Source organism: Ahaetulla prasina, chromosome 4, assembly GCF_028640845.1.
Source record: "Ahaetulla prasina isolate Xishuangbanna chromosome 4, ASM2864084v1, whole genome shotgun sequence".
Taxonomy (NCBI): domain Eukaryota; kingdom Metazoa; phylum Chordata; class Lepidosauria; order Squamata; family Colubridae; genus Ahaetulla; species Ahaetulla prasina.
In genome coordinates, this window is record NC_080542.1 from 136,711,021 (window position 1) to 136,727,111 (window position 16,091).

Sequence of the window (16,091 nt, forward strand, 5' to 3'; positions counted from 1 at the left end):
CCCATATTAGACAGGAATGTTAGCAAGCCAAGAGAATACTTCATGGAATACTAAGAACCACCAGAAGACACACTTACTAGTGTCTTCTATGAAAGCTCACCCAATGATTTTGGGCCTGTTGTTCCTTAAAAACAAAAAGCAAAATTAAAATTTTACAAGTGAAAAGAGAAAAATGAACATTTAAAAGATTAGAAGAATCTTTTAAATGTTCATTTTTCTCTTTTCACTTGTAAAATTTTAATTTTGCTTTTTGTTTTTAAGTGTGCATTTGTTTTATATTGTTTTATTATGTTGTTTGTGAACTCCCAATAGTCACTTACGTGAGATGGGTGATGCAAAAATTTGATAGAAAGATTAAATATAATAGATATAATAATCTCCTTTTATAGGGTGATTATTCTGGGAGAAAAAAATAGGTTTCCTATTACTTTTAGACATTTCAATTAAAATGGTAATCCTCAAGCGAATTACATTATAATTTAAACAAATTTAGGACCTGTGGACTTCAACACCCACAATTCACTAGCCAAGTCCACACATCTGAAAAGTTGCCAAGTTTGAAAAACGGCGGGCTGACCCAAGAGAGCGAGAGCGGGTAGAAAGCGACAATTTTAACAATCCCAGGTCAAGCAAACTCGCATAAACGCACAGGCACATTTAGGGAAAGGCGGGAGGAAATTGACCCAGGGTGAAATGCCTAACTGTCGCAGTAGAGGGAACTTCTCCGTGTCGGGCTTTCCCTTCTATCCTTGGCAGCCCCACCCTCCCCTCTCCCTCGCGAATGGTTCGCTCCGTAGCCCGTCGAGCCCCGCCTCCCACAGAACCCGGAAGAGCGTATCCGAAGGAAGGGCGGGGCGAGGGGGCGGGGCGGCGTTGTCCCTCAGTAACTGCGGGGCGGGGCTTAGGGAGGGGAGGAGGTGCGTGGAGACGCCTCCGCCAGCCCTGTCCGCGCCCTCCCTCGATTCCCGCCCTCCGACAGCGCCTCAGCGGCAGCCGCTCCACGGACAGGGGCCACAGCGGCGGGGAGAGTATGAGTGGCGCAGGGGCTCAGCCTCCCGCGGGCCCTGGGGTCAGCCCGGGCCCCGATTCTGAGCCGCCTCAGCCGCCACCGCCGATGCTCAGTGTCGACCTGCCGGGGCTGCTGTCGCAGTTCGCGCGGAGTTTCGCGCTGGTCTTCCCCATCTACCTGCTGGGTTATCTGGGGCTGAGCTTCAGCTGGGTCCTGGCTGCCTTGCTATGTCTCTTCTGGGTGCAGCGGCACCGAGGCGGAAAGAGCTCCCGCCTGGGCCGGGCTCTCGCCTTCCTGCAAGACGAGGAGCGGGCGGTGAGGCTCACCGTCTCCACGGGAGACCTTCCCGCCTGGGTGAGTGAAGGCAGGCAGACAGACAGGCAGGCAGGCAGGCAGGTGGGTGGGTGGGTGTCTCTCTCTCTCTCTCGGGATTGTCTGTGGGGAGTTAGCCCTTCCTCGCCCGCCCGCCCGCCTTCCGATTTGTGGGGGGTGAGCGGCTTCCCCGAGGGAAAGTGGATCCGGGCTCCAGGGGGAACCCACTTGAGGGTCTGTTTCTGCCCCTTTAGTCGCCTCGGGGTGGGGTGGGGTGGGGTGGTGGGGATGGTTGGGGTCGTTCTTCAGCAACGGTTTGGGCCGAGCCCACAGAAAAAGCCAGCCTACTCCGCTCGTCAGGACGCGGAAAGTTGGGCGAATTGGCTAAAAAACAGGGTGAAACAAGAGCAACAAGAACTCTCTTCCCCCCCCCCCCCACTCCCACGGGTGGAGGCGCAGCCACGCCTTTCCTTGCTTTAACCAGGTGGGTGGGTGGTCAATGCCAAGAGGGTGAGAGTTGTCCTTTCCTCCTCCCTCCCCCAACCCCGCTTTCTTGAATTCCTGAACCTGCGTTGGAATTTATTCCCTGGGGTTGAAAACGATGGCAGTCAACGTGTCTGGAGGGTTTGAAAATTAGGAAAGGCTGATGGGAGTTAAATCAGCCTCTTCTGGGTACAAGATCCACACCGCCCCCCCCCCCCCCCCGGCCTTTTCTGGAAGTGAATCTGCCTCTTGGAAAAAGCCTTTGCTTGTCATCAACTCTCTCAACCCCCCTGTTGGAAAGGTTAGGGGAGTGGTCCTAAGGAGAAATAACTCGGGGTTGCATTATTTCAGAGGTGTAAGAGGAAATGGATGGATGTATTATTTTTCTCTTAATGTCCACAAAACAATCATTGGGTGATTGAAATCATGCAGGGGCCTGACAGGCTACTATATATTTGGTTTCAAATATACTTAGAAATGAGGATCACACCATGCTTTTTCCCAGTATTTATTTCCTTCCTCATAAATAACTTTTCTCTGGTTGTCTTTTTGTTTTCAGGTCAAATACAACATATTATTTCATCTGAGTTCCTTGTTAAGAGCACTAAGGCATTATTGAACTATTGCCTCATGTGTGTCATAGGATGTTAAATTTGTCTGGGGGGGGGTTGTCTTGAGATTTGTCTGCACACTCTACAGTATACAATTGTGAGCCACCCAGAATCAGTTGGCTGAGATGGGCTATAGAAATTGAATAAATAAATGCATAAATAATGTGTAAACTTTATTCTATTAGCCAACCATGCCAAAGAGATGTTGCTTCTGAAGTTGTGGAAAAAGGAAATGGGAGTTATTTTTAAATGCAGCACATTCTTTGGATGACACCTGTTTGATCTCAGCTACCTGGCTGTTGATCTGCAGATTAGCATGAAATTCATAAGTTTTCTGAATAACTGTTTTTATTCCAGACTCTTGCTTTTCCCCTTCTTTTAGTAGCTGCATGAAATGTGAGTAATTAGTGGGTGTGTCTTCCCTAACAGTCACTAGGAACGTTATTGTGTAAGAAAAAGTTCAAGAATTGCTTTTGCTTTTTTTAATATTAAAAGATTAATACAACTTAAATATGACATATACATTTGTTCATGCTATTATTAAACATTTGGAATTGTTTACAGTTTGGGCAGCTTGCAATTTTTAAAAAAAAAATGTTCAGTCACAGTGAACTAATGAAATTCTCAAACTGTAGCTCATGAAATGAAATTCTAATGTTCAGAGCAACTACTTTCTCTTTGAAACATATCTTGTCAAGAAAAGAGATGAAGAAGATAGAGTCAAATGTGATAAGCAGCAGCAGATTATCTCTGTAAAGAAGGAGTGCATAGCTGTCTTTGTATAGATATTCATGTTTTATATTTTACGGGGTGTCAAACTCGCATTTTCATGTTGTCATGTGATATATCTCAACTTCCCCCCCTTCATTAAAAACGGGGGTGAGTGTGGCTAGCATGTGACGCATCTGGCCTTTAGGCCACGAGTTTGAGACCCCTGTTTTACAGAGTATACAGCGTGTATAAAGAGGGAAATAATATTTGGCTAGCAGTTCTGGTTGAGAATAGTATATATCATATCCCTCCCTAAGAGGTCCTTGTGTCAATTCAGAATTGGTTCCAGACCTGTCTGATTAGATGAGGTTGTTTTGAGAGCTGAGTCATTTTTTTGCTCTCATTGTGTCAATTTATTTGGAAGTGGAACAAAGCTACTCGTCTTTTTCTTCAGTATTAGAATTTTATGAGTGGTTCATGTTCTCTTTGTTCTGAGGTCTGGTCTCTATACCTATACTTTACAAAAAGCTTTCAAAGAAAAATCAAACAATGGATTTTATTATTTATTTATTTATTAAACTTGTATACCACCTACCTTGCCAGAGACTAATCTAGATGGCTTGCAGACGGTCAATTAAAATTAAAACATTAAAACGATAAATAAAGATAATACATTTAAAATTCATTTAAAATTAACTAAACAGGATGGCAAGGGAGGGCACAAAGGGTGCATAGGAAGGAGGTAGGATGTTATTTATAAATAGTCCTCGACTTACGATCATAATTGAGGGCAAAATTTCAGGTAAGTAAGTAAGAAAGATATTTTTAAGTGCATTTTGTCCCATTTTACAACCTTTCTTGCCATAGTTAAGTGTATCTGGCTTTCCCATTGACTTTGCTTGTTAGAAGTTTGCCAAAGGTGATCAAATGACCCCAAAAGACTGAAACTGTCATAAATATGAACCAGTTGCCAACAAGCATCCAAATTTTGATCATATGATCCTGAGGATGCTGCACTGGTTGTAGGTGGGAAAAACAGTCGTAAGTCGCTTTTCAGTGTCGTTTTAACTTCAGACAGTCACTAAATGAATGGAATGAATAAGTCAAGGACTACCTGCATTCCATTAACCACTTCTAAAACGCCAAAGTCCTATTGGGGTCCTAGGCTAGTTGGCACAGCCATCTCTTCAAGGCCTTTTGGAAGACCAAAAGGGGGGTACAGCTCTCATTCACAAGTGTGACCAATGCTGTTTCTGTCACATAACTGGGCCTGGAATCTGGCTAAAAAGGGAAGATGGGAGACTGTATGGAAATTGTCCAGACAGTTAGGGTAAAGAGATTTTTTTTAAGGAGGGAGGAAACCAGGTCCTCCTTAAAAGATCTTGAAAATGTCTCATCCTGCAGTGAAGAATTTATCATTGTCTAAACTTAACTGGTTGCCATTGTCCTGAAGGCTTTCACCAACCAGGATGGTGCACTTATAGTACTGAAGATTTCCCTTTGTCAGGTCCAAAGGATCAAACTATTGCCAGTAACCAGGTAGAAGTTTTACCCAGGCATCTCCCATGGGCCTGTACTACACCTGGGTTCCAACTGGGAACAAATCTGAGCAACTTTCACCAGGTGTTCCACAACTTCCTTTACATGGCTCTGAAGAGGTACTGAGTGATCCTGAACCAGGTAACACTCTGTGGACACCATAAAAAAGTAGAGAAATAAGTGTTTCACTGCTCTTATTGCCATGAGGTAGGCCTTAATAGTAGCACTAAGCCAAGGGTATCAAGCTCACATCGTCACAGCAATGTCATGTGACATACCATGATTTTTGTCCCCTTCACTAAACCAGGCATAGGCGTGGCCAGTGCGTGATGCATCTGGCATGCGGGCCATGCCCCTGCTTTAAGCCCTATCTGGTTGGTTTCATCACTCATTTTCCTCCAGTGGTGCTCTAGTTTAAGCAGTGTCTCAGTCATTTTCAGAACCCGCAGCTTCTCTGTAAACCATGGTGAGTATCGGGAGTGATGGGTCATAAGAGGCAGCAGAATGTGATCCGGTCGAAAGCCTCAGCCATCTTATGGTTCCAAGATGTGAGCATAATTATGTGGCAAAGGCCCTGGGAACTCCCCCAATTTCTTCTGGAACCCATTCAATTCTACACAAAGGTGCTTTTCAAAAGGTATCTGAATTTTCTTAGTTTTTTTTTTCTTGAAAATGTTTCTCTTTTCATCCAAGAAGCTTCTTCAGTTCTTGGATGAGAAACAAAATATTTTTGAGGGGAAATCCCCCCCCCCATTTGCCTTTTGAAAAGCACCTTTGGGACAACCATGAGCAGGATGATTGATAATCTCCATAGATATTCAAGACATTCAAGTCCATCAATCGTCAATCAGACTGCTTGAGTGGGCCTTTAGAAAATGTGGTTTTAATAACCTAAGAGGAAGCTGTTATGGCTTGAAAATCTTAAATACAGGCAAAAGTGTTGTAGTTGGCTGGGCTTTCTTGAAAAGGAAATTAAGGATAGTGAATCTCAAATGTATCAGCGAGGAAGAAAACTAAGTGACATTAAAAACAAATCAGTGTAGTTAAATAAGCAGCTTATGAAGGAGCTGAGGCTGAAGAAGATGCTTATATGAAATGGAGGGTAAGGCAAACAGCCAAGAAAGCTCAGAAATGAGGTTAGGAAGTCAAAGGCAAAAAATAGCCTCAGGCTCACAAGGAAGGTTTCTTCAAAATAATTCAGTAGCAAGAGAAAGGTGAAAGAAAATCTACAGTCCAAGTGGAGAAATCTTAACAGATGACCAAACCTAAAAGGCAAAGGAAGTCAGCAGCTATTTTGCTTCTGCATCCAAAGGATATATTTATTTATTTATTCATTTACTTAATTAAGTGAATTATTAATTAACAAATACCATTGAAAGATGGGAGAAGAGGCACATTAAGTACATGGGGAGAGATCGGATCTTTCCCAATCCATAATTGAGTAGCATAGATTTTAAATGAATATTCAGAGGGAAAGTTTAAATCAGTAAAGAATGTGGTAAAGAAGCCATTTTGAATGTCTTGTTCCCAGGTCTTGAGAGGTACCTCTCAACAGTGAAGTTTCTGGTGGAAGGACTGTTGTCAATCTTTGCACTTTAGAAGACTCATGAGGAGCAAAAATGGTCCTTTCTTAAAAAAAAAAAAAAAAGGATTCAATAATTATTGACCAGTCAACCTAGCTTAACATTAATATCTAGCAAGATGTTACACTAGAGCAGATAATAAGCATGTCATTTGTAAACTTGTAAATAGTGATTGGTAAGTTTCATCATGGCTTTGTCAAAAATAGGTCATATAAGAAAAAATTATCTTCTTTGGTAAGATAATTATGGTAGTGGAGTACCATATATATAATTATTTCATTTCAGTCAAGATTTCAAATAATATTTTATAAACAAGCTGTTAAAACTTAATTTGGATAGTATTATGAAAGGTGGATCCATGATTGGCGGACTAACTGCACTTAGAATCAGGATTGTTTGCTTTACCGCAAGTTGGAGAGTGGTAACCAGGGAAATGTGTCTTGGAGCCACATGTTTATTAATGGCCCAAATATTGGGATTGATGAGCTGCTTATCAGATTCATAGATGAGCTACAACTACAATTGGAGGAATCTGACCAACACCTAGGATGACAGAATAAGGTTGCGGTCTAATCTGGACAGATTATGAGACTGCACTGAGAGGAACAGAGTAACTTTTAACAAGGAGAAATGTTAGGAATTACATTTAGGGTACAAAAATATAGTCAGTGCATACAGAATGAATAATTCATGGCTTGGAAGCATTATATTGAGAAGGGCTCTGTATCTGAAGATCAGCTGAGTAAACATAATCTATTCCCTTGACATATTAATTTACAAAAAATTAACAGCATACATGAGAACGGGTTTAGCTACTATCTTCGAAACTAATGCCAGAAGAGCTCAAATACTCAAAGGTATAAATATGCAAATACAGTTTTAATCATGTTTATTTATGCACTCTTTATGTAGCATAGTTAGTATGAGATGTTAAGATGTGTGATATTGTCAGGCTGAATGCCTTGAGGAACTGTTAAAGGAGAATGTTAAGTTATATAATTGTCACATTGTTTGCAGCCTATAATATAGGCTAATAATATAATAATATAATATAGGCAAGGCAGAAGAAAAGGATGTTTTGACAAAATTTCTGGAAAACAAAAATTTAAAAATAACTTGGAATATATCATCTAGTTCTATTTTTAGGTCAAATTCAATGTACTTTTCTTAAATGGTCATATTAGTTATACATAAAAACTCAAAAAAAGGACAATTATCAAACTTTTTATTCAAACAAAGCTGTTAGAGCAGTTTATATATAACAAGACAACCTTCTACCCATTGGAACGTCCTTCGTCAATATTTACTTCTGTTAAAAAATAAACAGAATGATCATTGGTGGACAAAAAACTGTTGGCAGGAGTGACTTCCAATTTCCTGTCAGCTTTCCATTGACTTTTCTGGTGGGAAACTGACAGGGAACATTGGAACTTATGATCACATGACCAGTAACAGCAGTACTATAGTGGCTACAAGTCTGGGAATAGAAGTCTGTAGGTCCTTGAAATTTCAATTCTATGAGAGTAATGTGGCTTAGATTTGGACACTTGCTTTAAATTAGCACATTTACGGTAGCTTGATTCAAAAGTGTTTGCTCTGGAATCCACTGTTTTGATTAACTGAAGGTTACAAATAGATAACACTTGAGATTTTTAGTAGCGTGTAGATTAATTGGGAGGAAAAGTTGAATCCTGTCCTTGGCTTATAAAGCCAAAAGAGAAATGATGTGAAGGAAAGAAGAAAAAATCAGCAGATTCATATATATCTATATATATTTCTATATATATGAAACTACTGATTTTTTCGCGTTTGGGAGGCTAGTAGATCTATTTCAAGCTATTTAGCTCTCATCAACTAGCCATACCCTTACTCGGATTCAAACTTGGGCTGCATGCATATTAGGCAGTTGTATTTACCTCTGAGCCACAAGTTCTTCCATTATCAGCTGAGCCGGGGGAGATACTTAAATGTTTTTTGTTGAGACTACGTGTTTTTCTGTCGAAGCACTTCGCCTGCCCCAATATGGGCGGGAGCATACTGCTTCCCTTTATTTCTTTATCAGCAAACACAAATTTGGTACAAAATAGTTGTTGTGAAAGTGACAGCTTGAGGGCGCCTGGATTGGAGTTGAAAGGCGAAAGGGAAACAGTATGCTCCCTCCCATATTGGAGCAGACCAGGTGCATATTTGGGTCTTTTCCCGTGTAAGGTTGAAAGTAGGTAGGCCTAGATACTTTCAACCTTACATGGGAAAAAGACCCGAATATGCCAAAACCTACATACCTTTACCCGTGAAAACCTATGAAAACAAATATACATATATATGTATATGTATATGTATACATACATATATACATACATATACATATACATGCATATACATACATATACATACATATATATATATATATATGGATTCGTAAAAAATGCTTCTGGGAGCAAAACCCGAATAACCAAAGACCTACATACAAACACCCGCGAAAACCTCAGAAAACAAATATATATCTCCCGCGTAAAATTGGAAGTGTCTTGGCGACGTTTCGACGAAATCTCATTCGTCATCTTCAGGCTTCAGCTTTGTGCTTCTGGGAGCAACGCGGGAGAAAACCCGAATAACCAAAGACCTACATACAAACACCCGCGAAAACCTCAGAAAACATATATATATATATATATGTCTTTGGTTGTTCGGGTTTTCTCCCGTGTAAAATTGGAAGAGTCTTGGCGACGTTTCGACGAAGTCTCATTCGTCATCTTCAGGCTTCAGCTTCGTGCTTCTGGGAGCAATGTGTGATCGCAGCTGTTTCTTCCTTTTAACTGCTAGTGGGGGTTTGAACTGATTGGGTGGGAGCTTGGCTGTGCTCTGATTGGATGGGGGTTTTTTTGTGCTCTGATTGACTGGGGGTGTGTCCTGTGTTGGTGGGGGCTTGGTTGTGCTCAGTTTAGTCTGTGTTGCAGGGGGATTTGAGCTGGTGAGCTGCATAGCTGTTGTTTGGCTTTGTGGTCGTGCTACATCTTCATAGTGGGTGTCAGTCTGCTGCATGTATGGATTGGAGGGGTTTGAAATGGCTAATGTTACGTGTGAGGTGATGGATTCGTAAAAAACTCATTCCAGTTCATAGAGATCATAAAGAAACAAAACTTACAGCCCAGCGACCTACTTGTGAGCTTTGATGTCATACCCCTCTTCACCCAAGTGCCAATCAAAGAAGCCTTGACAGCTATCCAAAACAAATATAACCCCCCCCCAAGCACATCCTAGATCTGACCAACCACTGCCTATCCAACACATACTTCATCTATAATGGACAAAAATACAAACAAGTACAAGGAGCACCCATGGGATCACCCCTCTCACCTGTCATTGCCAATCTCTACATGGAACACTTTGAAACCCAAGCTCTAGAAAAATCTGATCACAAACCCAAACTCTGGCTCAGATATGTAGACGACACCTTCATAATCTGGCCACACGGGAAAGAAAAACTTGACAACTTCCTCACACACCTCAATAGCCTACACCCCAAAATACAGTTCACCATGGAAACAGAAGTTAATAACCAACTTCCCTTCCTGGATGTCTTAGTCTACAGAAAACCCAATGGCTCCCTAGGACACACCATCTACCAGAAGAAAACACACACAAACCGCTATCTGCACGCACTCTCACACCACCACCCAGCACAGATCAACTCCGTAGCCAAGACACTCATCTCCAGAACAAAATGCTTAGCTGATGAACAACACCTAAAACCCGAACTAGACACTCTCACTAACGTACTAACATCCAATGGATTCCAAACAAATAAGATTACCAAGCTAATCCAAAAAGAACCCCCCCGCTAAAATCCAAGACAGAGAACAAGAAAATGGCACAGCCCTCCTCCCATATATAAAAGGCACCACAGACAGAATCAGCAAGATCCTCCACAAACACAACATCAAGACAGCATTCTGCACAAACAGAAAAATATCCACCATCCTAAGAAACCCCAAAGACAAAATTGAGTTAGAAAATCAAGGAGTACCGTATATACTCGAGTATAAGCCGAGTTTTTCAGCACGTTTTTTGTGCTGAAAAACGTCCCCTCGGCTTATACTCGGGTCTATACGGCTTATACTCGAGGTTTTTTTTTTTTTAAAGCCCCTCGGCTTATACTCGAGTATATACGGCTTATACTCGAGTTTTTTTTCTTTCTTTTTTTCACATTTTACCGGACGGAAGCCCTGCCGGTGCAGTGAGAGGGCGGGGCGGGGGAGCCGCCAGCCTTCTCAGCTGAGGGAGGGAGGGTTTCAACCGTAGGTGCCTCATTTCCCACCCTCGGCTTATACTCGAGTCCCCAGTTTACCCCAGTTTTTGGGGTAAAATTGGGGACCTCGGCTTATACTCGGATCGGCTTATATTCGAGTATATACGGTATATGAAATCCCATGCACCGCCTGCCCCATCACATACATTGGACAAACCAACAGAAGAATAAGTGCACGCATTGAAGAACACAAGAACTCATTCAAAAAAGAGGAACCAACTTCTTCCCTGGTCCAACACTTTAAAGTCACAGGACATGATATTGACTTTAAAAAGACCAGAACTATCGCCAAAACTGAACACTTTAACAACAGAATAATCAGAGAAGCCATCGAGATAGAAAAACGCCCACACAGCATGAACAAACGAGATGACACCTCCCGCCTACCAGCCATTTGGAAACCCGCCCTTATTGACAAACGAGTCCCTAACACGAGGAATGACACCAGACCCACACTCACGAGGTCCATACAGGATGTCACCACCGCACATCCACCCAGAAAGCAGACCCAAACCCACACTGATCATGAAGCACGACCAAGGACCAGAAGCCAGACCGCAGCTGCAACATTAGCCATTTCAAACCCCTCCAATCCATACATGCAACAGACTGACACCCACTATGAAGATGTAGCACGACCACAAAGCCAAACAACAGCTATGCAGCTCACCAGCTCAAATCCCCCTGCAACACAGACTAAACTGAGCACAACCAAGCCCCCACCAACACAGAACACACCCTCAGCCAATCAGAGCACAAAAAAACCCCCATCCAATCAGAGCACAGCCAAGCTCCCACCCAATCAGTTCAAACCCCCACTAGCAGTTAAAAGGAAGAAACAGCTGCGATCACACATTGCTCCCAGAAGCACGGAGCTGAAGCCTGAAGATGACGAATGAGACTTCGTCGAAACGTCGCCAAGACACTTCCAATTTTACACGGGAGAAAACCCGAACAACCAAAGACCTATATACAAACACCCGTGAAAACCTCAGAAAACATATATGTGTGTGTGTGTGTGTGTGTTTGTGTGTAGGTCTTTGGTTATTCGGGTTTTCTCCCGTGTAAAATTGGAAGTGTCTTGGCGACGTTTCAACAAAGTCTCATTCGTCATCTTCAGGCTTCAGCTTCAGGTTTGGGAGCAATGTGATCGCAGCTGTTTCTTCCAACTGCTAGTGGGGTTTGAACGGATTGGGTGGGAGCTGGGCTGTGCTCTGATAGGATGGGGTTTTTTTGTGCTCTGATTGGCTGGGAGTGTGTCCTGTTTGGGTGGGGGCTTGGCCGTGCTCAGATTAGTCTGAGTTGCAGGAGAATTAGAGCTGGTGAGCCACATTGCTGCTGTTTGGCTTCGTGGTCGTGCCACATCTTCATAGTGGGTGTCAGTCTGCTGCATGTATGGATTGGGGGGTTTGAAATGGTTAATGTTGCAGCTGCGGTCTGGCTTCTTCAAACCTCCAATCCATACATGCAACAGACTGACACCCACTATGAAGATGTGGCACGACCACGAACACGAAGCCAAACAGCAGCAATGCAGCTCACCAGCTCAAATCCCCTGCAACTCAGACTAATCTGAGCACGGCCAAGCCCCCACCCAAACAGGACACACCCCAGTCAATCAGAGCACAAAAACCCCCATCCAATCAGAGCACAGCCAAGCTCCCACCCAATCAGTTCAAACCCCACTAGCAGTTAAAAGGAAAAACAGCTGCAATCACACATTGCCCCAGAAGCACGGAGCTGAAGCCTGAAGATGACAAATGAGACTTCGTTGAAGCGTCGCCAAGACACTTCAATTTTACGGAGAAAACCGAACAACCAAAGACCTATATACAAACACCGTGAAAACCTCAGAAAACATATATGTGTGTGTGTGTGTGTGTTTGTGTGTAGGTCTTTGGTTATTCGGTTTTCTCCCGCATAAAATTGAAGTGTCTTGGCGACGTTCAACAAAGTCTCATTCGTCATCTTCAGGCTTCAGCTTCAGGTTTGGGAGCAATGTGTGATCGCAGCTGTTTCTTCCAACTGCTAGTGGGGTTTGAACTGATTGGTGGGAGCTGGCTGTGCTCTGATTGATGGGGTTTTTTTGTGCTCTGATTGGCTGGGAGTGTGTCCTGTTTGGGTGGGGGCTTGGCCGTGCTCAGATTAGTCTGAGTTGCAGGAGAATTAGAGCTGGTGAGCCACATTGCTGCTGTTTGGCTTCGTGGTCGTGCCACATCTTCATAGTGGGTGTCAGTCTGCTGCATGTATGGATTGAGGGTTTGAATGGTTAATGTTGCAGCTGCGGTCTGGCTTCTTCAAACCCCTCCAATCCATACATGCAACAGACTGACACCCACTATGAAGATGTGGCACGACCACGAACACGAAGCCAAACAGCAGCAATGCAGCTCACCAGCTCAAATCCCCCTGCAACTCACACTAATCTGAGCACGGCCAAGCCCCCACCCAAACAGGACACACCCCCAGTCAATCAGAGCACAAAAAACCCCCCATCCAATCAGAGCACAGCCAAGCTCCCACCCAATCAGTTCAAACCCCCACTAGCAGTTAAAAAGGAAAAAACAGCTGCAATCACACATTGCCCCCAGAAGCACGAAGCTGAAGCCTGAAGATGCCGAATGAGACTTCGTTGAACCGTCGCCAAGACACTTCCAATTTTACACGGGAAAAAACCCGAACAACCAAAGACCTATATACAAACACCCGTGAAAACCTCAGAAAACATATATGTGTGTGTGTGTGTGTGTGTTTGTGTGTAGGTCTTTGGTTATTCGGGTTTTCTCCCGCGTAAAATTGGAAGTGTCTTGGCGACGTTTCAACAAAGTCTCATTCGTCATCTTCAGGCTTCAGCTTCGTGCTTCTGGGAGCAATGTGTGATCGCAGCTGTTTCTTCCTTTTTAACTGCTAGTGGGGGTTTGAACTGATTGGGTGGGAGCTTGGCTGTGCTCTGATTGGATGGGGTTTTTTTGTGCTCTGATTGGCTGGGAGTGTGTCCTGTTTGGGTGGGGGCTTGGCCGTGCTCAGATTAGTCTGAGTTGCAGGAGAATTAGAGCTGGTGAGCCACATTGCTGCTGTTTGGCTTCGTGGTCGTGCCACATCTTCATAGTGGGTGTCAGTCTGCTGCATGTATGGATTGGAGGGGTTTGAAATGGTTAATGTTGCAGCTGCGGTCTGGCTTCTTCAAACCCCTCCAATCCATACATGCAACAGACTGACACCCACTATGAAGATGTGGCACGACCACGAACACGAAGCCAAACAGCAGCAATGCAGCTCACCAGCTCAAATCCCCCTGCAACTCAGACTAATCTGAGCACGGCCAAGCCCCCACCCAAACAGGACACACCCCCAGTCAATCAGAGCACAAAAAACCCCCCATCCAATCAGAGCACAGCCAAGCTCCCACCCAATCAGTTCAAACCCCCACTAGCAGTTAAAAAGGAAAAAACAGCTGCAATCACACATTGCCCCCAGAAGCACGAAGCTGAAGCCTGAAGATGACAAATGAGACTTCGTTGAAACGTCGCCAAGACACTTCCAATTTTATGCGGGAGAAAACCTGAATAACCAAAGACCTACATACAAACACCCGCGAAAACCTCAGAAAACATGTATGTATATGTATATATATATTTTTTTCTGAGGTTTTCGTGGATGTTTGTATGTAGGTCTTTGGTTATTCAGGTTTTCTCCCGCATAAAATTGGAAGTGTCTTGTATGCGGTCGTGCTTCATCATCGGTGTGGGTTTCAATTTGCTTTCCGGGTGGATGTGTGGTGGTGACATGCTGTGTGGCATTCGTGTGGGAACATCAACCCCATTAACCAATTAGCAACACAGCCAACCAATCAGCTTGAAACAGCTAGGCCAGCTATTCAAACAGATCTCCACAGATCCTCCACAAATACAACATCAAGACGCCCACACAGCATGAACAAACGAGATGATACCTCTTGCCTACCAGCCATTTGGAAACCCGCCCTTATTGACAAACGAGTCCCTAACATGAGGAATGACACAAGACCCATACTCACGAGGTCCACACAGGATGTCACTGCCACAAGTCCACCCAGAGAGCAGACCCAAACCCACACTGATCATGAAGCACGACCAAGGACCAGAAGCCAGACCGCAGCTGCAACATTAGCCATTTCAAACCCCTCCGATCCATACATGCAGCAGACTGACACCCACTGTGAAGATGTGGCACGACCACGAACACGAAGCCGGACAGCAGTGGTGCAGCTTCCCAGCTCAAATCCCCCTGCAACTCAGACTAATCTGAGCACAACCAAGCCCCCACCAACACAGGACACACCCCAGCCAATCAGAGCACAAAAAACCCCCCATCCAATCAGAGCACAGCCAAGCTCCCACCCAATCAGTTCAAACCCCCACTAGCAGTTAAAAAGGAAGAAACAGCTGCGATCACACATTGCTCCCAGAAGCACGAAGCTGAAGCCTGAAGATGACGAATGAGACTTCGTCGAAACGTCGCCAAGACACCTCCAATTTTACGCGGGAGAAAACCCGAATAACCAAAGACCGACCGACCGACCGACCTACCTACCTACCTACCTACCTACCTACCTATATATATATATGTAGGTCTTTGGTTATTTAGGTTTTCTCCCGCGTAAAATTGGAAGTGTCTTGGCAATGTTTCGACAAAGTCTCATCCGTCATCTTCAGGCCGATGCCTTCTGCTTCATGCTTCTAGGAGCAATGTGTGATCGTAGCTGTTTCTTCCTTTTAACTGCTAGTGGGGTTTGAACTGATTGGTTGGGAGCTTGGCTGTGTTCTGATTGGGTGGAGGTGTTCTGATTGGTTGGGGGCTTGGCTGTGCTCTGCTTGGATGGTGGGGTTGGCTGTGCTATGATTGGCTGGGATTGTGTGGGTGGGGGCTCGATTGTGCTCAGGTTAGTCTGAGTTGCAGGGGGATTTGAGTTGGTGAGCTGCATTGCTGTTATTTGGCTTTGCGTTGGTGGTAGTGTTACATCTTCATGGTAGATGTCAGTGCTGCATGTATGGATTGGAGGTGTTTGAAATGGCTAATGATGCAGCTACGGTCTGGCTTCTGGTCCATGGTATGTATATATATATATTTGTTTTCGTAGGTTTTCACGGGTATATGTATGCAGGTTTTGGTATTTTCGGGTCTTTTCCGTGTAAATTTGGAAGTATTTAGCCAACGTTTCTATGAGATCGCACCCATCATCTTCAGGCTTTGGCTTTGTTCTTATGTGAGCAAAGTGTGGATTCTAACTGCTGTTTCTCTATAAATACTGGTGGTGGGGGTGTTCTTTTGAATTGCAGGCCTAGCTGTTACAAGCTGATTGGTTGGCTGTGTTGCTAATTGGTTAATGGGGTTGATGTTCCCACACGAGTGCCACACAGCATGTCACCACCACACATCCACCCGGAAAGCAAACTCAAACCCACACCGATGATGAAGCACGACCACGGCCCAGAAGCCAGACAGCAGCTGCATCATTAGCCATTTCAAAACCCTCCAATCCATCAAGACACCTC

General features: G+C 44.1%; 1 protein-coding gene across 2 annotated transcripts in view; it reads left to right on the forward strand.

Moving 5' to 3' along the window:
- Nucleotides 1-934: 934 nt before the first annotated feature.
- Nucleotides 935-16,091, forward strand: part of ESYT2 (extended synaptotagmin 2) — an 82,265-nt gene continuing 67,108 nt past the window's right edge. For both annotated transcript variants that reach the window (XM_058179752.1, XM_058179753.1), the window contains exon 1: nucleotides 935-1,363. In XM_058179752.1, coding sequence (XP_058035735.1) covers nucleotides 1,031-1,363 — 333 coding nt within the window. In that variant the 5' untranslated portion in view covers nucleotides 935-1,030. The remainder of the gene's footprint in view (nucleotides 1,364-16,091) is intronic.